This window comes from Amphiprion ocellaris, chromosome 8 (genome assembly GCF_022539595.1).
Source record: "Amphiprion ocellaris isolate individual 3 ecotype Okinawa chromosome 8, ASM2253959v1, whole genome shotgun sequence".
Lineage (NCBI taxonomy): Eukaryota > Metazoa > Chordata > Actinopteri > Pomacentridae > Amphiprion > Amphiprion ocellaris.
In genome coordinates, this window is record NC_072773.1 from 9,485,188 (window position 1) to 9,512,104 (window position 26,917).

The window sequence follows — 26,917 nt, forward strand, 5'->3', positions numbered from 1 at the left end:
ATGTTCACAAAAGAGCCTAAAGACAATTAATTTAAGTAATTTGCAGTTGTGACAAAAAGTATTTATGTTTGTACTTAAGTAGAAGTACCAGTACAACAATGTAAATATGGACTATTACAAGTAAAAGCCCTGCAGTCAAAACCCTACGCAGGTAAAAATAGAGAATTATTATCATCAGAATGTAAAGTAGCAGCAGTGAAAGTGCACCCTATCAGCTTTATGTGTTTAAAGTGATGTTTGTGCTGTGTGATTACCCATAAGACTCATATTTTATGGTTATATGTTGCATAATTAGATTAGATGCATCAATGTATACATAATTTGTTGGTACAGTCCAACCACAAGTGCAAAAGACAGAAATAAAACAATAGAATGATGAGTCATTTTTAAATTTTTGTTCAAAAATATTGTGAAGCAACACACCAATTGCGAATTAAGAGATACATTGAGGGACTATCATACATAAATAAAGTAATAAAAAAAAATAGATGATGAAACTTTCAAGCTCGTTTTTCATTTTAACTGAACTATGCAGACAATCATCTGCACCTGGGTGTGACAGTTTACAAAATTACCAACTCAGGGCATTCGAATTAAAATGTAAGAGACGTGTAGCTCCAGATCCAGAGACACCTGCATAGAGAACAAACACAGGACACAGAACCTCAGGGGAAACACAGAGTTAGTGACATGTTATAGTGATGTATAACTGTATAGAAGAGAGAGAGGAGAACTGAGGAGAGTTGACCAGTGCATCATGGGAGTCACCTGGCAGTCTAAACCTATAGCAGCATAACTCAGGTGATCCTGAGCAGCTACACTTCATCAAAGAGGAAAGTTTTAACCCTAATCTTAAAAGCAGAGAGTGTGTCTTAATTTACATCGGTATTATTAATAATGTTATAGCTAGGAAATGATCAAACTAGCTTGCATTCTGCTCAAGCCATGTTCGATACCTACATAATTTAACTTGAACTGCTAGCTTAATCATTTAGCTAGCTTATCTTGAGTAGGCCTGGGTCTTGGTGAATATCATTTAGTACAAATCAAGATGTTGTTTAAGGAGGATATGAGACCAATTTATATTCATTTATGAAACAAAATGAGGTCTGAGATGCACAGGTCGAATTTGATTGACATTGTTTCTGTGCTTCAGAATTTCATTAGGTGTGTTCAAACAAAATGTAAAATAAACTTTAAAAACAAAGTTGTTGTGATCTACTGACACATCCTCAAGTGAACTTCTGAAGCTAAATCTGAAGGTGGGAACTTAAATCACAGGAGGATAGCAGAAACAAGATTTTCAGCTGCAGGGCTGAAGAAGACCTATTTCTCTATGTAGGTGTGTTTTTAGTACATTTGTGCCGCTTTAATTGTTTTTTCTGTGCTCTCTTCTAGTGGGAAGAAGTTAGTGGCTATGATGAAAATATGAACACCATTCGAACATACCAAGTGTGCAATGTCTTTGACAGCAGCCAGAACAACTGGGTACGCACCAAATACATTCGCCGTCGTGGTGCTCAGCGCATCCATGTCCAGATGAAGTTCTCAGTGCGCGACTGCAGTTCCATACCCAATGTCCCTGGTTCCTGCAAGGAGACCTTCAATCTGTATTATTATGAGTCTGACTCGGACATCGCCACAAAGTCATCCCCACCCTGGATGGAGAACCCCTGGGTGAAAGTGGACACTATAGCAGCTGATGAAAGTTTCTCTCAGGTTGATCTTGGTGGACGCATCATGAAGATCAACAGTGAAGTTCGAAGCTTTGGACCTGTTTCACGCAACGGGTTCTACCTCGCTTTCCAGGATTATGGGGCCTGCATGTCACTTATTGCTGTTCGAGTTTTCTACAGGAAATGTCCCCTTGTAATCCAGAATGGCGCTGTCTTTCCTGAGACTTTGTCCGGAGCAGAGAGCACCTCTTTGGTTGCAGCCAGAGGAGTGTGTGTTCCCAATGGGGAGGAGGTGGATGTACCCATCAAGCTCTACTGTAATGGGGATGGAGAGTGGATGGTACCCATTGGGCGCTGCATGTGCAAAGCCGGGTATGAGGCACTGGAGAATGGCACAGTCTGCAAAGGTATGGAAGATCAGTGCTGCTCTACAGCTACTTCTGACATTTCTGTTTCTGGGAATTCTCTTAAAGTCGTGCTGTAACAAAATTTGGTGTAAAACTGAGCGGGTATTCAGTAGACCTGTTGAACTTACTCTTTTTTTAAAGAACTGCTGAGTGACCGATCTAGTGACTTTTTGGGAGATCTTTATCCCTTGGAGAATCTTCAGTATTTGCCAGTGAATGTGCTCCCTTGTGGCTGTGGCTCTTTGTTCTAATCAGTGAGTGAGACAGTGTGGGCTGCAAAAATGATCAGTCAACCAATAGCCAGTCAGAAGCATTGACAAACTGTAAATTGCCATAGATTGAGCTAACCAAATGTAACTTTAACTCTCTCAAATTTGCATTACTTTACAAAAGAGAATTTATTTTGGTAACTCGATCCTTTGCATTTGTGATACCTTAGTCTATACACCATTTTTTATTCAAAGTACAATAAAACTATACTGGTAGTTTTAAGATGCATATTTATGAGATTAAAATTCCTTGAAATTAAGCTACTTAGAGCAGGCTAACTTAAGTTGAGCTTGACTTAAATTTTAGATTAAACTATTTTATAATGTATTTACAGTTAGATCAGTATTTGAAAGTGACATGATTTTCACAGTTTTGTTTCTGTACACCAGCACAAGAAATCTGAAATTAACCAATCATAATGCGGTTATAGTGTTGACTTTCAGCTTTGCCTCAGGGGTTTTAATAAAATATTGCATTGACTTGCATTAGGAATCACACATTTTTTACTTAGTCCTTATATTTTCACAGACTTAAAACACATCTAACACAAATATACATGTAAAGAAGATTTTTATTACTTGGATGCAAATCCTTTGCAGCTGACAACTGCTTGATGTCAGTAACCCTTGGACATCCCCAAATATTCATGGTTGTTTTTCATCTGCATTTTGAAGCATCATTCTCATCCTACCAGTTATGCAGCAGTTGACTTAATCTGAGCAGAAGGTGTGGCTCTATACACTTTAGAATTCATCCTCCTACCACTGATATCGCATCATCAATAAATCAATGACCTAGTTCCATTGCCAGCCATACATGTGCATGCCATACGTAACGCTGCCTCCTCCATGTGTTTGATAGAAGATGTGCAGTGCTTTGGCTTATGAGCCCTTCTTTTCCTTCTCCATTTCAATCTCTTCCCATCATTCTGCCACATGTTCATTTTTGGTTTTATGAACCCAGAAAATGTTGTTCTAAAACTAAGCAATTTTTTTAGTGCCAGACCAATCTGGCCTCTCTGTGGCTAGGTGTTACCAGTGGTTTGCATCTTGTGGTAAACCCTCATTCATGAAGGTGTCTCTGGACTGTAGACTTTGAGAATGATGCAACTAAAACATTGAGAGTGTTTTTTTTGCCAGATGTTGTGAAAGGGTTTTCCTCACAAAGATAAGAAATCCATGATCCTCCACCGTAGTTGCTTTTAGTGATTTTGCAGACCTTTTGGTGTTTAACTCACAAGTGATTTCCCACTACAACAACACCATACCAAATTGTCAATTTAGGTACTTGTAAAGCTTATGCTATTGCTCCAATAGGTCTGCTTTGTTTTTTTCAGCTTAATGATGACCTCCTTTACTTGCAATGACACCTCTTTGGAATCCACATTGAGTGTTCCCATGAACAGCTGCCAAAAGCAATTTCAGCACTCAGAATCAACTCCAGACCTTTGATCCCCTTAATTGTCATGAAATACTGAGGAAATAGGCCACAGAAGAGCATGAAATTGCTCATTAGTTAATTACATTTGAGCTATATTAAAATGTGTGTACTTCATCAACAGTTAATGCAATATTTTAGTAAAACCCCTGAAATAGCTGAAAGTCTACACTTCAATCATGTGTCGATTGCTTAATTTCAGTTCCATTGTGGTAGGATGAAGGCAGGGTACATCCTAGACAGGTCACCAGCCCATCACAAGAGTTAACAGAACAGAACAACCAAGCACACTCACATTCACAGCTACAGACAATTTAGAATCACCAGTTAACCTCAGCAAGTTTTAACTGTGGGTGGAAGCCGAAGAAAACAGTGGAATATGCCACCACATACAAGAGTGAAAACACAGATACTGTCCTGTTACTGTAAAGGAGTTACGTCGCAAAAATGCATAGTGTCTGACCTAACTAAAAACATTTAGCAGCATTGTTTATCCATGAAGCATCCTGTAAGCAAATCAGTGTGCTTTTTTTCTAAACAATTCTAACGACTATTATGAGCTAGTAGGTCTTAATTATGAGATCGGGAAATCTATAATTTCTTTTTCTTGGGTTATTGCCATTACACTGTCATACCACACCAGAGCTTCGCCTTAAATGGACATATAATTCAAGGTACTCAAAATATGTAGTATTGCTTTGTATGATTTTTAATTCGAAACATAGGAGTCTGCCTTGGTAAGGCGTCTCACTTAATGCTTGGTAATATGTGGAATAGTAACATAAATATTCAGCTACTGTGCTCCTCTGTTGATGCACACTGTACTTAATGTTTAATTCAAGCACTCCGTGTCAAATGTTGTCTCCATGAATGTCGTGCAGAGGTTGAAAGCATATCCTGAATACTCATGGCTGAAGGTCTGAGGTCAAGGGATGTACTTACAGAACACTGCCCCCATGAGGTGGAGTTTGATGTGTTCTGTGTAAGATCTTACATTGAGTAGTGGAGATTCTTTTGCAGCAAAACTGCAACAAAAAACAAAGACAACATAAACACAATAATACAATTAAACCACTGAGACAACAATAGAGACAAACAAGCACACTCACATTCACACCTACACCTACTTTGCATGCTTGTGGATTGTGGGAGAACCCGAAGAAAACCCACACATGCATCTGACTCTTGCCTATAGCTGCAATGTGCTAACTCGGTATCCTCATTTAAATAATTTCTTAAAAGTCACTTTTATGGTTTGACTTTTTTACAAGTAATGCTGGTAATAGTTGTAATTATTGAAATTATTTTATCCTAACTTCTGGTTCTTTTTTACTTTTACTATGTTATTTATTGTATAGAACTTTGATAAGGTGCTACTGTATATAAATAAAGTTTATCGTTTATTTTATTACTATTAAATGCAAATTGTGCTCACAGTAAAATAAGTTTTGCTTGGTTCAACTGACTTTAATGACCACACAGCAAAGTTTGATATTTTTCTGTGTACTGCACTTTTTTTGTTCATTAGTAAATAAATTTAATAAAAATTGGAAACATCCTCAATTTACTTTTAATATCTACAATGTTAGCATAGAGCTATATGTTTCAATTTTATTCAAAAATAGAAAGTAAGTGTTCAGCTTTTGCTGACTATGTTTTGATGCTTCATAAATATAACAATGAAATAAGAGTGACAGTAAATTAAGAAACAAGTCACCACTGAAATTATAGCTTTGCAGAACAAAACATATACCATTAAGAACTGAAATTAAGGACTAAATACTGAAAAGGGTCACTGTTATCTGAAATGCTGATTTATTACACATATCCTTAGCATCAGGATTCTTTTTAACAAATAACTTTATATACATTGTCTTCAGTTATTAATTATTTACAGTAGGTACACCATTACAGTTCAATATATTACAACCCATTGCAGGATCCAAGCAATCAATCCCAACCTAGTAACCTTACAGTTTTCTGTATTTCAGTGTCAGTGTGGAGATAATTCAACCATACAGTATTTTTTGAGGCTAGTTATTTAGCGGATATTGTGAATGCATGCATTTTGTTCCTAAGCTCATTTTTTCTTATGTCTTCTTTCTCTTCTCTGTGTGTGTATATCCTTCCCTGCTGTATATTCCCTCTCCAGCATGTATGTCAGGCTTCTTCAAGGCTGCACAGGGAGATCACAAATGTCTGCAATGCCCCATTAACAGCCGAACTACAAACGAAGGAGCTACTAACTGTGTCTGTCGCAATGGCTACTACCGCACTGACTCTGACCCTCCGCAGATGCCATGTACCAGTATGTAAACGCAATTGACAGGACAGCACATTATTGGATCACCTTGTACCTGCTGCAAATAGGCTCAAACCTTTCGATATGAGTCTCTCTGCATCTTGAAAGAACATAGACAGAATGAAAACACTGAGCTGATGCGCGTGGCATCTTATGCCTCTAGCCTTAAGAATAAGTTAACTACACTGACATAATTGTAAATATTACAATTATGTCAGTGTAGTTAACTTATTCTTAAGTCTAGAGGCATAAGATGCCACGCACATCATTTCCCTTCTAAACCTGTGTCACAGCTGAATAGTGAGGTAGTTACTGTTTCTGCAGAAGCTGTGAATAGAGAACGAAAAGACCAAGAACAGTATTCCATGCACTTTTCTCTCAACTAGAAATGCTACCCAAAACTATACCTGTCGATCTTGCGTTCCATCTTATCTTCACTCATTAAAAGGACACAAACCTATCTTGGAGGGCAAACTCACAGTTGTCCAGCAGAGAACCTCAGACTTAGAGGTCCTGACTGCCCCAGTGCTCAGTGGTGGTCCCAGCCGAAGGCAGCAGAACCACAAAAGCCTCAAAGAATAGATTTTGTCCTGTTGCCACTGTACAGCAGTCACTCCCCACACCAGGCAGAGAATCAGTGCAAGACACAACATTGGCAGGGTCCAATACCCACTAAGAATGCACTCAACTTTACAGTAACTTTCAAAGTGGTAAAGTATTGGATTCAGGAAAGGCAGTGTGTTTCTTTCTCTTTGAAGACTGAACCAAAGTTCAAAAATGAAGATGAAGCTCATTTTTGTAATTTTGTAATCACATGAACTCTATTTAACATTTTGTTTTCATGCGATTATTTTTCGTTATTTTGTCATTTGGAATTAACAAATATGCAAACCATTAATCAAGTCTAAAACTGTCCTATATTTGTTCATGTATTGTGTAATGATAATCAGCTTTGTACCCTGATGAGTTAAACAAAATTAGCTGAAAATATATCCAGAGATGGCAGCAGCAGATAGGAAAAAAGGGGCAAATGTAAAATATTATTTGTTGTAAGTCTGCTATAATTATGTATATATATGTATATATATATATATATTTTTTTTTTGTTGTTGTTTTTTTTACTATGATACCTAATAGAAAATTTTCCTCCCTCCCTTCTCTCTTCCAGCTGTTCCATCAGCACCACAAAACGTTATCTCCATCGTTAATGAAACCTCTCTGAGGCTGGAGTGGAGCCCACCACAAGAGGGTGGAGGCCGAGAAGATGTTGTCTACAACATCATTTGTAAAAGCTGTGGCAGTGGACGTGGTGGCTGCACCCGCTGTGGAGACAATGTACAGTTTGTTCCACGTCAGCTGGGACTGACCGACACCCGCGTCCACATCAGCGACCTCCTGGCTCACACCCAGTACACCTTTGAAATACAAGCTGTCAACGGAGTGTCGGACCAGAGTCCTTATTCACCACAGTACACATCTGTCAACATCACCACCAACCAGGCTGGTGAGGCTAAACCCTCTTTTCCCGTTGCATAACTTCCTTCAATTGACTTTTCACTAATTTAATGAGTGATCACGAATATGTTTACATCATTATTGCGTCCAGTAGTTTTAGTAATCCAATCGCTTTTAGTTTTAGTAGATGCTCTGTCTGTCAGTATTTTCTTTACAGCCACTTTTTTTATGTTTTCATTTCAGCACCATCAGCAGTGTCCATCATCCACCAGGTCAGCAGAACTCCTAACAGCATCACGCTTTCCTGGTCCCAGCCTGATCAGCCCAATGGTGTTATCCTCGACTATGAACTGCAGTACTATGAGAAGGTGCATTAGTGATACAGAGTCCGTCTTTGTCACGATTGCCATAGGCATCACGGCTTCCCCACTGATAGTGACAATCTTCCTGCTGACTATTTCCACTGACAGATTTGTCTGATTTCTGGTTTCTCGTGCATGTGTTTCAGAACCAGGCAGAGTGGAACTCATCTCTGACAAGGAGTCAGACCAACACTGCAGTCATACGAGGTTTGAAGTCTGGAACTATCTACGTCTTCCAGGTTCGGGCTCGGACAGTTGCTGGATTTGGGCGGTTTAGTGGCAAAATGTACTTCCAAACCATGACTGAAGGTAGGAATGACAATCAAGTTTACTGGCCAACTTCATTTGTACAAATGTCTACCCCAAGGCACTTCCTCATTTGCAAACCAGCACTGGATTAAACTGATAATTCAACTGACATTTCTTGCTTTTCTTTCTATTAAATTGCAGAGGAATATAACTCCAGTATCCAGGAAAAGCTCCCCCTCATCATTGGCTCATCTGCTGCAGGGGTCGTCTTTATCATTGCCATCACTGTTGTCATAATTGTTTGTCGCAGGTGAGCCACTATTGTTACAAACCAACAATATCATAGGAACAAAATAAAAAAATATGCAAATTCCATCCAAACCATTATTTAGTAAGATATTCCATCATCAACATTGTAGGTTTTAGGTGCTGTGTGCCATCACTGATTCTATTTGTGGGTCATCATCCATATAAGAAACACGGAACGTGTTACATCAAGACATTGTTTGGGAATGATCCCAGCCTCTTCATCATATCAGGATCTGTTCATGTCCATATTTCTTACAAAGTCAGAGACAAATGTTTTCATGAGTTGTGTATAGATAGGATTACAGGACTAAATTAGCAATCTTTAGAGATATCTTGGAGGGAATGTTTGCTAAGTTAGAGCAAGGCAATGGGATGTTTATTTGTGGGGATTTAAATATAGATTAGTTGAATCCAAACAAACACAGAATGACTGATGAGTTTACTGCAAACATTTAAATAATGAGTTTATATTCATTGATATTTAGGCCAAGTAAAATAACAACACAATGTGCTATTTTAATTGACAATGTATTAACTAATATGCAAAATGACATGATTAGTTAATTCCTAATAAATCATATTAGTGACCACTTCACAGAATCACAGGTTGTAGTTCCAATTGTAAAGACAACAAAGTAAATCAAATAGAAGCGTATGCAAAGTGAAACGGCCATGGAATCACCTGAAAAGTGAATTACTTCTCAAGACTGGTACCTGGTTTACTAAGATGATTTTCGCAATGTACGTGAGATCTTCTTGAATATATTTGTTACATTTTACAACAAATACTGTCCATTAAGGCAGTCACTTAAAAACAAAGCTATAATGGAAAACTGTGGTGTACAAGGGGGCTTCAAAACACTTCTAAAAGGAAAAGCGTACAATATAGAGAATGTATAAAGAAGAGAACTACAAAAGCTGAAAACAGATAAAAGACTAGATTAATAAATGTTATGAGAGTTTGTAAAGAAAGAATATTACAATAGAAAATAAAAACAACATTAAGGCCACATTAGCAGTATTGAATAGCATTACTACATATAGAATTAGGGCTGAAAATTACCAACAATATTTTGTTGAAAATAGTAGAACTATAAATAATAGGAATAGGGTCATAAATGAGTTAAGTCAATTCTTTGTAAATGTTGTACCAAAACTAACAAATAAAATAAAAAATCCAGGGACCAGAGTGGGTGAAGGTGATGAATCTTTTGATAGATGTGGTTAGTAAATGTAGACATTCACTGACTGAACTGATATGACCATTGTCAAAAAGTTAACAGAAGGACTGTAAAAACCATCAACTTACAGATGTGAACTGTTTTTTCACTACAGGACTTTCCAAATGGAATGAAAATTGCTAAAGTGATACCATTGTAGCATAATAGCACTATACAGAGAAACTGCACTTCATGTTTAAAACTGTACGAAGATAAATAAATTATTAAATCTGCAAGTATTGATCAGTCTTAAATTTGGAAGTTGTGACCTGTTTCCAAACAGAGAAATACACAAAACATTTATCAGCTACTACTACAAACAAACAATAACCAACAACAGACAGTGAATGAAAGAATACAGGTAAACAAACTCATTAATTAACAGAAGAAGGTGGTCAGCAGTATTCTTATTAGTGGAGCTAACAGAAGAAATAACTTCCACTGACAAGAAGAAATTTATAGTAGGAGTTTTTGTAGATTAAAAAAAAACATTTGATATTATAAAACATCTAATACAAGTGAATAGATGGGGAAAGTATGGCTTAAGATGAGCAGTGGCAAACTATTTGCAATGCTACATTAGTAACAGGCATCAATTTATACAGATTGGGGAACAAAAAAATCAAGTCTGTCAGAGATTTTGTGTGATGTCCTACAAGGGTCAGTGTTTGGACCAAAATGGTTCATACTGTATATTAATGACTTGTGTAAGGTCTCAAGGTAAAGAACATTTTTGGTTTTGGTCGCATTTTTTATTTTTTTTATATTTTGTTAATCAGGTGACAATTTAGTGAGGCTTTTAATTAAAGTTCAAACAGAGATGGCAAAATGAAAACTGTGATTTGACAGGAATAAACTATCATTAAATCTGAAAACCAAACTAAACTTACACTGTTTGGCATCATAATGCTTTCGCTGCTTTCGCATTATGAATAAAATCACACTGTTATGTTTTGAAGTAACTTAGACAACCATGCACATCTTCCATCACAACAAGAAAAAAGCTCACTACATCAGACAGAAATTCTTCTCTGTTGTACTCCACTGTACACTATGTAAAAGAAGTTCTCATATGTATCTCTACTAAAATTCCTCTTATTAGCTTCTTCCAGACCTTCAACTGTGCCACATAGTCTTCATCAGTAGATTGAGTATCTCAGTTGATGGTCATGTGTCTGTTGACATGCAAGTGTGTTTGTCACCAGCAGGAGAAGTTCAGACAGACCGGAATCAGAGTACACAGACAAACTCCAACATTATACCAGTGGTCACAGTAAGTATCACTTAATTACTGCACTCAGTATGTGGTTATTGTTGTCTAGACTGACCGCAATCAATGCTGTGCTTTGTGAAGTGGGTTTTAGTTTAGAAGAGTATTTAACAACATTCTGTTGCTCAGTGTTTGCATGTATGTTTCAGTTTTTGTGTACAGCGGTTGTTGTTTCTTCTGTCTCTCTTTACTGAAGTGTCTCCAGGAATGAAGATATACATCGACCCCTTCACTTATGAAGACCCCAACGAAGCGGTCAGAGAGTTTGCCAAGGAAATTGACATTGCCTGTGTCAAGATTGAACAAGTGATTGGTGCAGGTAAAGAAGAACAGTGCTGAGCTTTTCACAGGGGTTTTTTACTTCAACACTTAGTACATGAAGGGCATTCCTTGCTACGTCCATGCATTTACAATTTGTTTAAAAACTTCTTCACTTTTCACTGCTCCTGTCTTCCTGTCAGGTGAGTTTGGTGAAGTCTGCAGTGGAAACCTCCGGCAGCCTGGGAAGAGAGAGATACTGGTGGCTATTAAGACACTGAAGGCAGGTTACACTGAGCGCCAGAGGCGGGACTTTCTGAGTGAGGCGTCCATCATGGGCCAGTTTGACCACCCCAACATCATCCATCTGGAGGGAGTGGTGACAAAAAGCAGCCCTGTGATGATCATCACTGAGTTCATGGAGAATGGATCCCTTGACTCCTTCCTTAGGGTAAATTTACACACTCGTCTACCTTTGCATTGCTCTGAATTTAGTGAGAGAAATGTTTTTTTTCTTTTTTTAAAACAAAACACAGACCAGACAGTGAGTTCCAGATAACAGTGAAGTCCTGCTAATTCTTGATTGTCTACTTCCTCTAGTTATATCTATGTAAAGACATAGCTATGCATTATTTTTTAGGGGCCATCTATGTTTCTCATACCATACATGTATGCCAAAGTGTGTTATGTGTTTCCTTGTCCAAACAAGTTTCATCCCATCACTATTTTGCAGAGACACATTCACAGCATCCTTCATTTAGCTCTGCACAAGACTGCTGTGGTTTGTTTGCAAAAACACATCCCAGAGCTTTTTTGCCCAATAGCAGCATTATTCTGAGGTGCAGTGAGATCATTATGTACCACAGAATGGGATGAGCAAGACTGACTGAAGACAAACCTGAGAGCAGGAAGACCCACGAACTTTGCGGAAGTTGCAGTTGCTTGTCCTAGCAATCTGCCCATTACATGAACATATGAACAATTTGGCCCATTCTGGTGTTTAAGGAAAGATCCAAAAATGATGACAACACATTTATTTTTCCATTTTAAGTTTAAGTGGTGAAGGACTTTATGGAAAACAGTCCTAAGAAAACGTGTATGTGAAATAAAAAGGTTACTTTTAATGGCATCATTGGTTAACAGCTGTCAAAGAGTGTCAGATGGATCAAGTACAACTGCTGGTGCTGACTACATGTTGGAGATCTGACCTCATGCTCACAAGGATACATATGGTTGATATGGAGTAGATTTAGACTAATTTAAATGTTTTTTTTTTTTTCTCAAAAGCAAAATGACGGGCAGTTCACAGTGATCCAGCTAGTGGGAATGCTGCGTGGCATAGCAGCAGGAATGAAGTACTTGTGTGACATGAACTACGTCCATCGAGACCTGGCAGCTAGGAACATCCTTGTCAACAGCAACCTAGTGTGCAAAGTGTCTGACTTTGGCCTATCACGCTTCCTCGAAGATGATACATCAGATCCCACCTATACCAGTGCTCTGGTGAGTCTTTACCATAGTCTACCAATAAAGTTTTAATTTAAGTAAACCGAAGTTATATCATTATTGAAATTATAAAATAAATGAAATTACTTGAATTCCTCCAGTGTACCAAACAAAAAAGCCAAGCCCTTGGATTCTGAATAAAATTTCTCCTCTCCGTCTTTCTTTCCACGGCGCCATCCTCCTTTTTTAGGGAGGGAAGATTCCCATTCGGTGGACGGCTCCAGAGGCCATTCAGTACAGGAAGTTCACCTCCTCTAGTGACTGCTGGAGCTATGGCATAGTCATGTGGGAGGTGATGTCATATGGAGAGCGGCCCTACTGGGACATGAGTAATCAAGATGTGAGTAAAGCCAAACAGCCAATATTTGTATTTCAGTACATATTACAGAACTGCCATACAGAGAAACAGCAGTTTTTAAAGCTCTCTTGTTGCAGAATTATATGAAATTATAATATCTGTTAAATTGCACTGAGAGCATAGGTTGAGGGGCTTTAAAATATTGCCCAAAGTAGGTTGTTTTTATTTTTCTCATCCTACTCACTAAGTAACAGTAAATAGTAGGTATAGTTCTACAGAATAACAGGCCTGATGGTCAAGGTGCTTTCAGACAGCCAGCAGTGAGCACAGCATCTGCTGCAACTACCAAACTGAAGTCAAGAATTCAGGTATTTAGATCGCAGTGACAACTGTTTGTTCATGTTTAGGGGGAAGGTTGTCAATTACTTATATAGTCACTTGCTGGTTATGCAACACTTTTGCATTGCTGATGAGCATGAAAAAAATATCTATGTTTCTCAATAACTCCTCACTCTTTAAACCCATATTTGTTCAGTAGTTCAGTGGAACAACTGAATAATCATGTGACTAGTGTAAAAAATATGAACCACCAGTTCTGTAAAGTTAAATATTAATTGAAAGTAAAGTTATTGAAATGTATTAATATGTTAATATGTAATGTTGATTCTAGGGCTGGGCCCTATATATATTGGGCCCCACGTTTTTAACACATGGAGGGAGGCTTGAGCAGGCTGGTTGGATGCAGCTTGTGGGAGAAATAGAGATAAACTAAAACAAGACAAGGTAACAAATGCTGCAGAAAAGTAGTTAGCTATAATATAACTGCATTCAGATTAGTTTTATGGATTTATATTTGGTTTATTTTACCCTCATTCAGAGCAAAAGAGAGAGAGAACCAAAAATACTGCCTGTCATCCAGCATTCTTTTATTTTTTTAACTTATTGACATGATATAATTACAGCCTACGCTGACTCTCTGATGTGATTATGTACTATACATCTACCTTTATTTACAAAACACACATGTATGTGTGTGTGCGTACGTGCGTGCGTGTATGTGTGTATACATACGTATGTATGGTGACCTGCACAGGCCTCCAGGTAGAGGTACTCACTCAGCAACTAAACATTAGTGTTTTCACATTAATTCCTGTAGGTAATCAATGCCATAGAGCAGGACTACAGGTTGCCACCACCTATGGATTGTCCGAGTGCACTACATCAACTGATGCTTGACTGCTGGCAGAAAGACCGTAACAACCGGCCTAAATTCAGCCAAATTGTCAGCACCCTGGATAAAATGATCCGCAACCCCAACAGTCTGAAGGCCATGACACCGCTGTCATCAAGGTATGGCACAGAGGACTTTTGTTACTTCATGCTACAACAGAGCCACATCCCTCACAAGTCAGCTTCATCACAGGCTGTAATTTTCTTCTTTCGTCTTGTCTATCCACCAGCGTTCACTTACCTCTGCTCGACCGCAGCACTCCAGACTTCTCCTCTTTCACTACAGTGGATGAGTGGCTGGATGCCATTAAGATGGGCCAGTACAAGGAGAACTTTACCAACGAAGGCTTCACCAGCTTTGATGTGGTGTCTCAGATGTCCATGGAGTATGTTAGACAGACACTTTTGTTGTATTTATGCATGTGTATCTTTGTAGGGTGAGAAGTGTTACTCTTGTGATATACTAATTTGGAGCTGACAAATGTTTTCTCTTCAGGGACATCCTCAAGGTAGGCGTAACACTGGCTGGCCACCAGAAGAAGATCCTGAACAGTATCCAGTCCATGAGGGCCCAAATGAACCAGATCACCTCAGTGGAAGTGTGACATGACAGATCAGGAGCACACCAGCTCTGTTCACTGTAGAAAGCCCAGCAGCCACTGCCCCTGCGTTCTCCTTGAGCCTCTGAGGAGGATTGATATATTGCACACAGACTGTGACTTCATTTTAACTCAGATTGACCCTTTTTTTCTTCTGATTTTCTCCAGAGGGTTCCATCAGTCTGCGGCACAGCACAGATGTATGGTAGTTTTTTGTAGCTACTGTATATTCAGGTAACAGTCATGCTTTAGGGCCTGATATTGTACTCGACTATAAACACAGCCATTGAAATCCAGTCTTCAAGCTGCTCAGCCCATGTCTATTTAAGACTTCTGACATCACTACTCCACTGGCTGCGCTACCACAAAATCATCTAAGTAACAAATCATTCTCCAGAGTTGACCATGCACTTTTGCTTTGTGTACAGGACTCACAGTTACAGTTAAAGTGAATAAAAGGAAAAAGAGCACAATTAAACTCAACTAAATGGCTACTGCAAAATACAACCTCAGTAATTAGCCTAAAGCTTGCAGTACTTAATGCTTTCAGTTGAGCACATTTATTTACAAGTGCCACTCATAACCTTACTGTTCGATCTATCACACAGAGATGTTGGTTGTTTGTTGTTAAAATTATAACCTCAAGTTATAACCCCATTACCTTGCTTGGCATATCAAAACCCACTTTTAGTATTATTAATGGCAAACAGTTTTGCAGCAAGAGATGCTAAATGTATTTGCATTCTGTGACTGCCTGTCTATACAGTATCTTCATTGTTACTCAGTGTTTTCATCGTTACTCCAGAATCCACACAGGATTCAAAAAGCATGTTTACGCACAAAGGATTCACAGGAAATGATACGCCCTCATAGTCATGTGACAGAAGAAGGCCATTGAATGCATTTGGAAGAAGAAGCATTGACTGTCTTCTTTAGTCTAGTTTGTTGAGCTGCCCTGTAAACAAATCCACCAGCTGCTCCTCTGTTGCATCACTGATGTGATATCAGCTGAAGGGGAAGAGCAAATAATCGCCACACGCACAATTTGTTGTACAATTAGAAAAACATACTACCGCCAGCAGTAACTACAAAGGTGTTGCCAAATCTATCAGGACTGAAACCTTAATGATTATAACTTTAAGTAAAGTAATAATATTCACGGGTTATTTTTCTACATTACAAAATGTCTGGGCGCAGGTCCCACAAGAATGCTGTCAGAAAGGATGTTTCCATTGCGTCTGGTTTTTAGGCCGATAGAAACCGTCAGTCTCTGCCCTTTGCTAAGACAAATTAAGCCTAAGGGAATCTCTTCTCAGTATGACTCTTGTTGACCTCACATTACTGTTAATCAGAAAATGGTTGTTTTGGATTTTGCTTATTGTGTTTATTGTCGCCCAGACTGAAATTACGTGATGACATTTGCTCTTTAAAGGTCTTCATAAAAGGCCGTCACATATTTCAATGCCTGTGCTGTCAGAAGCTGCAGATGTGGTTTTGACTGGAGAACTGACATCTGAGACAAATTAAGGAACCAAGTAGCTACTGTCAACACTGTAAAAATGGTCCCTTTAAAGAATCCTTTTGAGCTGGTCTAAAAATGTCATATAAAACGGCATGGCTACTGATATTTTGAAAAGTCAGTTGGTTGATATTTTTATTTTTTGTAGACATCTCTCACCAAATAGAACATTTTAACTCTGACATGTCACCTGAAATGGACATTTTGTAAATGCTTGTCTGTCCCTGTGATCATACTGTCCCATTTACTGTGGAGCTGTGACAAGTTACTGCAACTTTGGGTCAGGGTTTGGGCTGGGAGACAATACTATTTCTTACTTTTCTCACTGTTACATGTGTTTTGGTGGCAAAGGTAGCCAACTTTACAGCAGAATTTTCAATTGTTCAAGAGAAGTCAGTTTTTCTCACAGCTGTCATCCTGTACATATCAGTATACTTTTCTTTATTTTGATGTACACCCCAACAAAATAACTGAATGGTGTTCTAAAATGACCACACCACCACTTCAGTGATTCAGTGTCTTTATTAGTTCATGTATTTGCAACTGTGCTCAAAATTCTAAAGCTTCCTTCCAGGTAAATTGTTCCAGCAATTTTAATTTTAACACAGGTTAAGTGCAGAGCATTGTAATGAGACTTGAATGTCACATAAGGTTCGTGTGTGATCCAATGTGCTATTTAGGCGTCAGTTTATGCTGATAAAAGGCACAAGTGGATGACAGATAGTGCTCTGTTGAATCATTCATTGAAGAAATAGTACTCTGAACAACAAAACTTTGCCTTTGACGTTGAATCAAAATTCTCTGTGCTCCTTCTTTCCTGTGACTACTTATAACATTAGTCCGAAGGTTACACTGATTTGACAGACTAATGCTCTCATAGTTACAAGAGACAGACTTTGTAATTATGAAAAAAACCATTTGGGTTTTTTCTTGGGAAATGAAGAAATTCCTAAAAAAAATGTCATATGTAATAATTATGGCATACAGATCTTTCTGTCATTTCCAAAAATTCAGGTGGTCCCAGTGAAATGAGTATACACGGACTCTATTAAATGTAACATGAGCTGTTTAAAAGAGGCATTTTTTATCTGTCCTCCAGTTTTAAATGAGATACAAAATTAGTATTTCAGAATTGTTCGACTTCCATAAAGTTGAGTTTCAATACCTTTGCACAGAGCTAAGACTCAATATGGGATTTTGGGAAGTTATTCGTCAATTTAAAGAAGAACTCTTTAAAAGGTTCAAGTGTGTTCTGTGTACTTATGTACTGATCCACACTGTTGACTGTGGTTAGGTGTAGTCTCTTTTATTTGTTACAGCTTTCATCTAGGATATATCATTACAAGCATCTCAGAGAACTTGCCACAGTTCTTCTGTGTATTCAGTCTGTCTCACGTCTCCTGTTTTATGTTGTTGGCTCAGTGGGTTCAGACCATCTGTTGCAGGAGTCTGGTTCTTCTTGTAGCTGAAGAAAGTTCTTTATGAGTTTGTTCAGTTGTCTGCACTTAAATGGCACTTTTCTACCTTTGTGGTACCCAAAGCAAGTTGCTCGCCTGCCATCAGGAGCAACTTGCGGATCAATGTCTTGCCCAATGACACTTAGGCATGCAAGGGGAACCTTTTGATTAGTGGACAACCCGCCACTGCCACCATATGTTTGAGACTCATTTTCGTAATTAATTTTGGGACAATCAGATGCCTCTCTGATGGTGTTGTGCAATGGATAAGAACCCTAATATCTCAAGTCGCTGTAAAGTTTGCATCTTACCATGTCTGAACTTTTTAATGCTACAGTCAAATTATGTCAATGGGATTTAACCACTTTTTCATTTTTAAAGGGAATAAATGATGTGCTGTGTTTTCAGTTAGAGCCTCCTAACAAAGGCACCAAACTGGGAGTGTTTCTTCCTGGGAGTGCTTCTTTCTTGACAAAATGCTGTGCACTTTGTCAAGGAAGGCCCAAGGTTCTGAGGGGATTTCAGTTTCAGCTTCCAGAATTAAAGGACAATAATTCCTTCTTTTGAATCTAGAAACAATAACCTATTGACTTTGAGGCTACCACAAGAATAACAGAAAGTTCTACAAACTAAACAGCAAAACATGTTACTGTTTTTTACTTTCAAATCAACACGAGCATTTTGTCGTCTCATGCTCACATGGCAAAACAACACTGATTGGTAGTAGTTTCTAAAGTTCTGACAAATCACCCTTACAAAATGTGTACAGCTGTTTATTGCTATGGTAGGGTTTGATTAAGTTAAGGTTATGAAAACTGTTGTAAAACTTCCAGCTTCGGTTCTGACAGGCCAACATTGTAACTGGCTGTTAGAGCTGTAAACACAAGGTGAAAGAGCAAATCTCTAATGCTGTCATTTTTCTTGTGAGGACAGTCTTTTCAAAAGAGAAGGAACCATGACCTTTGAAATGATTATTTATCCTCTCAGTTTTCATGTAGAGCATACAGATCCTTTGACTGTCTGTCTATGTGTGTAATCTCTCCATGTACATATTCTCTTTATGATTTAAATGATTTAACTGAGGTGAGATGCTGACTATTGTACCAACATGCTGCTTCAGAAACCACTGTGGGTGAATATAAAGGGAATATGGTTCCTAGGCTTCACAGGACCAGTATACGCTCAGAACTCTATTTTGTTGGTTTTGAAAAATGTGAATTTTGATAAAACTGTGGTTTTTATAAGTGCTATGACAACAATTTATACTTCACACTACAGAAATGTGAATTCTCACCTTGGTTCATGTGATGTTTGAGTGATTTTTAAAAAACATATATATCAGGATATTTGACATGTTCTTCCTGCCACAAGACACATGTGTACTCTTGCACTGTTGATGTTCTGTACATGAGTCTTTTCTGATCTCAAATCCTATAGAACTTGTTGGTCAGAATGTTCTCAGTTCTTTTGAGGTACAACACTCCTGGTTTTGTGATAGTATCCAATAGCACAGCCAAATCCATCAATTTTCTTCCCAGTAGATGTTTTCTCATTCAGTGCTATTGTAAAATCAGTAGGTAATGTATCTCCTCCCTTCACTTTTTGCGGTTAAGTTATTCTTTATGATCTACTCAACTAGCACACCATTTTTGACAAGAAAAAAAAAATTCTCACTTCAAAGGAAGATTTGAGTTGTATTTTCCATGTATTAATGTTTTGCTCACAGAATGCTGGCTTAGCTATGGAAGAGCTGTGGGCAAAGAGGCCATAATGGGTTAATCTGATCCAACACCTTTACCTCCCTCCTCTTCTTGTTCCATACAGGTGCACAGCGAGGTCAGAAGCTGCTTTACATGTACAATATTTGTGCATGTTTTTATTTGAACATATTCTAGTTGTCAGTGGAAAGTACAAGACTAGCTCGTCACAGATGTACATTAGATACTTTGAGTGTGATGTGTGCTCTGTGCCAAACTTCCTGCAGTCACACAAATTGTTTGACACTTTTAAATGACCTCAGTCTAGAACAAGGTGCTTCCACAGCTCTCATTTTGAAGCTCTTCCAGCAAATTGTTAGTTCATGTCCTCTTTTCCTTTTGGTATTTCTTGTTCAGTTAGATTATCAATATCAGTCTGCACAGATCTGTCATGCAATATGTGCCATTGTTGTAACAATGGTCCTAAATGTCTTACAGACATGCACAAATAGAGTATACTGTACACATGCATGGTCTGCACATTTGGACACAATGGGCAAGGCATCACATTCACACCTTGTATGCACCTGTTCAAACTGACATAATTTGATCTGTTTTTCTTAGCAGAAATGACTTCCTTTAAGTGATATTTCTGAGAAGTCCTCTGAAGTATGGTTACTCTTGTTTTTTTTTTTTTAATTTATTTAAAGCCTAACTTAACAACACAAGCATAGAATTATGATAGATTAGTGGTCAAAAGAAACTTGTTCTGTTATATTTAAATAAATGCGACAGAAAAAGCACCCTTCACCTCAAACATTGTCTAACTGTGTCAAAGTAGCTGAACAGTGAGATTTCCAAAAGAGAGAAAAAAGAAAGTCTGAATGGGGCCCTGAGTGACTACTTGTCACCTGTGATCGATGGTCACTTCAATGTGGTAATGAATGTGTACATTGAGGTTATACTGGGTTGCACAGTTGCACAACCTTCTAAAAGTGAGTGAGAAGTCACACTGCAAGACATATTCACCCATAACAGTGTTATATTCTGTCTACCTGATGTTCTTTAATTCATTTTAAATCATCAAATGACCGTGAGAGTTTATAGCCTGAACTACAGACTCACTGCTCTCATCACTGGCTCATTTTTGTATGTGGGAGTCATTTACAGACACAAATTTACAGAGAACGTGAAAATCACTTGAACATAACCTCTTTATGTACAGATTGAAGAAAACTTTTCCTTTTTTTAAAAAAATAATTGCTTCAATGTGTGTGCACTGTGCTCTATCCATATGTTGTCCCATGTTAAAACTGCACTATGGCAGCTTCTCAGTACTTCATACAGCTGAAATGTGCCTGGTTTTGGTAGTATTTTTACCATTTGCTTTTTTTGCCATAGACAAGTTGAAAATGTTCAAATTCTGCACTTAAGGTACACAACAAAAATGCTTTTGCATTCTCTCTGAGAATGACCTATTCAGATAGATATCAACTTAATATCTGTGTGTGTTAAGAGCAGAGATGGTGTCAGAACATAGTTAGCTTGTTTAGCATAAAGGCTGGATGGTCGGGAAGAGAAGCATCTTCTCTTGCATGGTCAAAGTTCAAAAACACAAAAAGATAAACAGGATTCAACATTGAACTTGGATTTTATTTGATTGATTGATATCTATCGTCTTGTCTCACTCTCTGAAAGACAAAACAATGAAAACCTCAGAAATTTTGAACAGGTGAACTGAAATCAAAGTGATGGTTTTCATAACCCCATACACAGTGCAGAACAGTGGTGTTTACATTGTCAAGGTTAATGTTGAGTCTACAGTATACTCTCAGAATGCTTCAGTTAATATTTAAAGTACCAAAAAATACACAAGTGGTGTAACTCTCCAGAATCCAGTATTTCAGCTTTATGCAGTTCCCTTTACCGCACAACCCGTCTTTTTGCCTGAGGGTCCCCTAAAGATATTTCTATTCTCTGTAGATGGGAGTTTTACATTAAGGTTTTTTCCTGCACCCTTGGTCCAAAGCACACAGGACATAGGGGTCCATGTAAAATTCCAGAGGGGCTACCCATAGCCATACGAGCTCTTACCACTGTGATCTCATTTGGACTTTGCTTTTCTTTTTTATGTTGTACAAATGTATATTTGATGGTATACGTGTGAAGGATGTATCGATTTGAATTATTTGTAATACTGTTATTGGTTTATTTTGTAAAAAAAAATAAGAAAATAAAAAGTAAATAAAGAAAAGGCAACACAAACACGTGTTTGGCAGCTATTGTCCCCAATAAGATAAAATGGTCAACTGCAACACACACATTTATTTCTTTGTCTTTACTTGATTTCATAGAGTTCTGCTGAAATATTAACAGATTAAACAAATGATCCCAAAGAAATACCATTGGAATAGTCCATTCTACTCTGTATGTTCTTTTTGGCAATGCAATTCTAAAAACTGTGGATAAAATAGCACTGCTTTAAACTCAACACTAAGCACCTAAATGCATTCACTGTGTGATGCAAGCTTTGGACACAAGAGGGTAGTAGAGAATTTTAAAAAAAAAGATTTATTTATTTATTTATTTTTTTTTACTCTGAGTAAGTACTTAAATGCAATAGTAACAAATCACAATCTATGTCATTCCAAGGCATGTAACACAAAAAATGCTAGCTCTTTGCAACAGAAACTCCCTTTTATTAGCCAGAAACCTGCAACTGAAACAGACTCAGTGTCACTTCCATCAGTAGGAGTGACAGAAGACATGAAGGAGGAAAGAGACACCCGAAATAGCTGATTACGTTCACATATATTTGAGCCCTGTTAAACATCTTAGTGATAATAAAAAGAAAGACAGTGAGAAATATATTACTGATCATTATAGCAGTTATAATATGAAACACTGAACAACAGCAAATTAAATAAATACTGGGTAGGTTAGAAACCACAGACTTGAAACATAAAGCTCTGGAGCCAGAGATAAGTGCAGAAAGGCTCATAGAGAGACAGAGCAGAGAGGGAAAAAACACAACTGTGGGAGAGACGGGACAGAAAGTCAATGACATACAACTGTCATAAAATCACAGAGGGTGAAAGCGTAGAGGAGATGTGCTTGGTGCATCATCCCTCAGCTGCTCAGGCCTACAGCAGCATAACTAATAGATAGGTGTATCAGAAACATAGCAATACATAATGGTATAAGATGCATGAAATCTGTCACAAAATGATAACCTGATTAATGTACAGGAGACTGAAGCAAAAGTCTGAACATGTCTGGGCATGCTCTCTGTAAAAGATGACCTAATGCACACGTCCTCTGTAGGGAGTGATCTAGGGGGCGAAATGTAACCCCCACTTCATGATCTGACCAATAGATTTAGAAAAGCATAATGGCGTCAAAGCTCTCACTCCCGTCATATACCTTATAGGTGTGCAAAAATGACCAACTCTCATAGCATAAAAGGCAATGCACAACTCAGCAGCTCTTGTTTTTCTTGGGGGTGTTAATCACTGCTAAGAACCACTCCTGGATTTTTGGCGACAATAAATCCTGCTGCCTCCAAATGCTGACTTCTCCTGGTGATTTTTTTTGAAGATCTTTGAAGAAGCTTTTTAGACATTTGAACACAGTCAAATCTTAGACTATGGCCTTTGATTTGCAACTTAGTGTCCACTTCATAGCCTTGCAGCTAGAAGATCCCTGGTTCATGTCACGGCTTGGGTCTGGGGGTTAAAAATCCCTATGAGGCTCAAGTGCAGGGTAATAGACATGACACGAGAGAATAAAGGGTAACAGGTTTTTATTTTACAAATTGAAAGTCAAACGAGGACTACAATTGGTGCAGAATGACTACAAACAGAAGTGATGAGAAGTCACAACTACAACCCTAACTACTTATACTATATACAAAATAGAATGGACTCAAAAACAGACCCACAACAGGCAATACCTAAGCACGAATGTACGCTACACTAAGCAGATGAATACTACAAGAAAAGTAATGATACAGATACAAAATAAGTCAACTACCAGTCTGTGAACGGTGATTCCAGAACTCCGAAATGGCGATGGATGGCAGGGGCTAGGAGCAGGCGGATCCAGGGAAAGGCACAAGCAGGCAGGAGTCCAGACTGGAAAGGAGCACAAACAGGAATTAAACAGAGATCAAAGGCAAGGTGAGCTAGACTGAACAAAGACTCAGGATTGACTGCTGGTTTACACAGTCCAGCATCATGTGGTGAGTGGAGTCTGCTTATATGGCTGAAGAAGTGGTTGACTGGATCACTCCCATATGCTCACGCTCAGGTCCCACTGATTGGAATTGTTTGCACCTGCCGTCTCCAGAGCCACACGCACACGCCTACCTGAGGAGAACAAAGAAGGGAGGGGGAAGGGAGAGAACTGCCACCACCTAGAGCCAGGGGCAGCAGCCGTAACACTGGGATCTAGTGATGGTGAGATGAAGCCTTATGAGGCATCAAACCACTTGAGTCAATTGGTTCAAAAAAGGGTTTCATTTCTCTTAGCTTCATTTGCACAAAAAAAACACCTACTGGCCAAGTGTATAATTACTGGCAGCTGTATCTGAACCACATAATGTGTGATGCATTGCATTTTTGTCTGTTGTGGCTGTTGGGAATCATCAATTTCAAATAATGGATGACCAAATAATTTCTGTACATAAATTGTCACACATTTATAATAAATATTTTTCAATGCATTCTGTGTGTGTAAAGTTTCCCTAAATGGTCGTATCATATGATTTGGCAGGTTGTGTAATAATGTTTTTCTGTCACTTTAGGAAAATGGCATGGGCTTAAGCAGGCAGAAGAAAGTGAAAGTGCTTGTGGAACTAGGAAGAGGGTACTGAATTTGCTTGTGTAATCTGGACAATGATGTACAGGACAGGGGAGATTTTATTCATTTTTATTCTGGAATAATAGTTTCTCAACAGTTTTTAAACAATCCTTTTTTTGACACACACCCAATAAACACCACACATTTGAATAAAATAAGAAACTGTGAAAAATACAGTTCTTGATAAGCAAACCTCATGAGTCTGTAATAATGTCAGATTTAGCTGACCTTATTAGGAGTTATCAAATCGAAGTGTTCCCACACAAGGGAAATCCTCCTTTTCCTAGCAGGCTCCATCCGATCTTCTCTCCTCACTCTCGTAAATCTCCAAACTATCTTTCTCTCTCTCTAAACCCTAGTATCCAAACTATCCAAACTCTCAACTGACTGCAACTGTCTATCAAAAGCTCACATTTTGAATGGAGCCTAAGGCTGGAATATACTTTCCGCACGAATCTCACGGCAAAATCTCAACCACTTCCCGAAGCAGTCCGTGATACAGCCGGTCAGCGAGGCTCCGGACGTCATCATTTTTGGCTCCTCCCCTAAATGAAACAAGCCTCGATACGCGCTCCACGGAAATGCCCACTCCCTTAACACACGCTTCAAAACCATAGTCTATGTTCAAAACATCGGCACATCTTGTAACATCACTTCTGGGATCTTTCTGTATGGAGTTTGCGTGTTCTTCCTGTGCATGGGTGGATTTTCTTCTGGTTCTCCGGCTTCCTCCCAAAATCCAAAATCATGCTTAGGTTAATTGGCAATTCTAAATTGTCTGTTGGTGTGAATGTGCATGTGCTTGTTTGTCTCTATGTGTAGCCCTGTGTTAGACTGGTAACCTGTCCAGGATGTCCCCTGCCTTCCCCCTAAGTCAGCTGGGATAGACTCCAGCCGCCCCATGACCCTAATGAGGATTATGCAGTGTATAGATAGTGGATGACTGGATCTCTGCTTGCAGAAGTCAGTATACCATACTAGAAGCGTATTTGAACAAAGGATGGTTGTTGAGGTCTGAATCTCTGACATGTTTATGCGTCAGCAGTACCTATCTGGCTAGATAGATAATTTCTCTTTCTAAGGTGTTTATGGCCTGATACAATGACTTTTATTTTATAAGAAGAAAATTACATGTCAGCCAGACTTTTATGTCTGAATTAGGACTAACGGATTTGTTTCATCATTGATAAATATAGCTGGATGTCATTTGCATATCCGTGTAAATGTATGCACTGTTTCCTTATAACATTGCCGAAAGGAAGCATGTCATGAGGTGAGAAATATCACATTGTGGGATCAGCTTAAAGCTGAGTGGATGCGTTGTGCTTGTGCTCTTGTTCTGTGTATGTGGCAATTTTCATCAGATGCTGCACCTTCCTCCTACAGCCCAAGACCTGTCTAGGTTAATTGGTGACTCTAAATTGCTGTGCATGGTTGTCTGTCTCTTTGTGTTGAACATTGGTGGCCAACTCTGTACAGTCCAGTGTGTACCCTGTCTTTTACCCTAAGTTATTACTGAGATAGCTTGCCCCAATCTCATTCTAAATTCTGAAGAGTTCATTTTACGTGAATGTTGGTACATAAAATTACTTTGGAACTCTGTCTGGCCTGATTCTGTGTTTCTGTAGTGCCTTACCACTGAGGGACTGAACTGCGGGTGTGGCACGGTGCAAAGACAATTTAGCAGGTCTATTCGCGGCAGCACCTTTTTAAAGGGGTAAGTCTATCTTGCTTTAAGGTCAAATTTATTTTTCTCACTGCATCAATAGAAATTAAAGTGACGTGTAAATGTAAATATTTCAATGTATATTTAAACATCATGCACATTCTACATCACTATGGACATGTCTATACACTGCAAGAGTAACACTCTTGAAACACTGATTAGGAGATATTATCCTATTTACATAAAAGATGCAGCTGAAGTTGCTAACAGAATGTGGAAGAGTGACAACTCTGTATTTGTATAACCTGGCCTTTGTCAGTTCTTGACACACAAAACAACATACACTTAAAGTCACTATTATTTTTGTGTTGACGCTGCAAAACTATATGTAGATGTTACTATCCAGGCAATTTTAAAACAGCTATAATTTGCAGCAAAAATTGAATCATTCCAATGAAGCAACTACCACTACCTCTTCATGGGTTCAAAGTAAGTATGTGGAGATATTTTACATCGTGCAAAAGGACATCTGTCTGAAACATCATCTGAACAGGCAACCATCATAGAAAAAAGCAAGATATCCTTAAGATAACAATATTAAACATGTGCTTTACAGACTTGGCTGTATTAAAGAAAAGATGTAGCTCAATGTCTATATACATATTTCCAGCTGTAGAAGGGCTGTGCTGCTCAGCCCATCAATGCAGCTTTGACTGAAATGTCCGTGCCAATAGAAAGCCCTTCAGTGATGCTGCCATGTACTGCAAAATCCTCTACAGGCATACAATGGCTTATCCAAGAGCAGTTGATGGAAGTGCAGCAGTACATGTCTCCCTTTTCCTAGCATGAAGAGCAATGTATATCCTCTGA

General features: G+C 38.5%; 1 protein-coding gene across 3 annotated transcripts in view; it reads left to right on the plus strand.

Moving 5' to 3' along the window:
* The window catches only part of LOC111576077 (ephrin type-B receptor 2-like), a 53,348-nt gene extending 31,562 nt beyond the window's left edge, over window positions 1-21,786 (plus strand). Inside the window, exons 3-16 of one of the 3 annotated variants that reach the window (XM_055013074.1) lie at window positions 1,399-2,083; window positions 5,943-6,098; window positions 7,261-7,596; window positions 7,791-7,915; window positions 8,056-8,218; window positions 8,360-8,468; window positions 10,878-10,960; window positions 11,154-11,276; window positions 11,419-11,666; window positions 12,503-12,718; window positions 12,912-13,061; window positions 14,176-14,369; window positions 14,480-14,635; window positions 14,746-21,786. In XM_055013074.1, the coding sequence (XP_054869049.1) occupies window positions 1,399-2,083; window positions 5,943-6,098; window positions 7,261-7,596; window positions 7,791-7,915; window positions 8,056-8,218; window positions 8,360-8,468; window positions 10,878-10,960; window positions 11,154-11,276; window positions 11,419-11,666; window positions 12,503-12,718; window positions 12,912-13,061; window positions 14,176-14,369; window positions 14,480-14,635; window positions 14,746-14,854 (2,853 nt within the window). In that variant the 3' untranslated portion in view covers window positions 14,855-21,786. The remainder of the gene's footprint in view (window positions 1-1,398; window positions 2,084-5,942; window positions 6,099-7,260; window positions 7,597-7,790; window positions 7,916-8,055; window positions 8,219-8,359; window positions 8,469-10,877; window positions 10,961-11,153; window positions 11,277-11,418; window positions 11,667-12,502; window positions 12,719-12,911; window positions 13,062-14,175; window positions 14,370-14,479; window positions 14,636-14,745) is intronic. The other 2 variants (XM_035953494.2, XM_023281581.3) reach the window with 2 other exon arrangements.
* The last annotated feature ends 5,131 nt before the right edge of the window (window positions 21,787-26,917 follow it).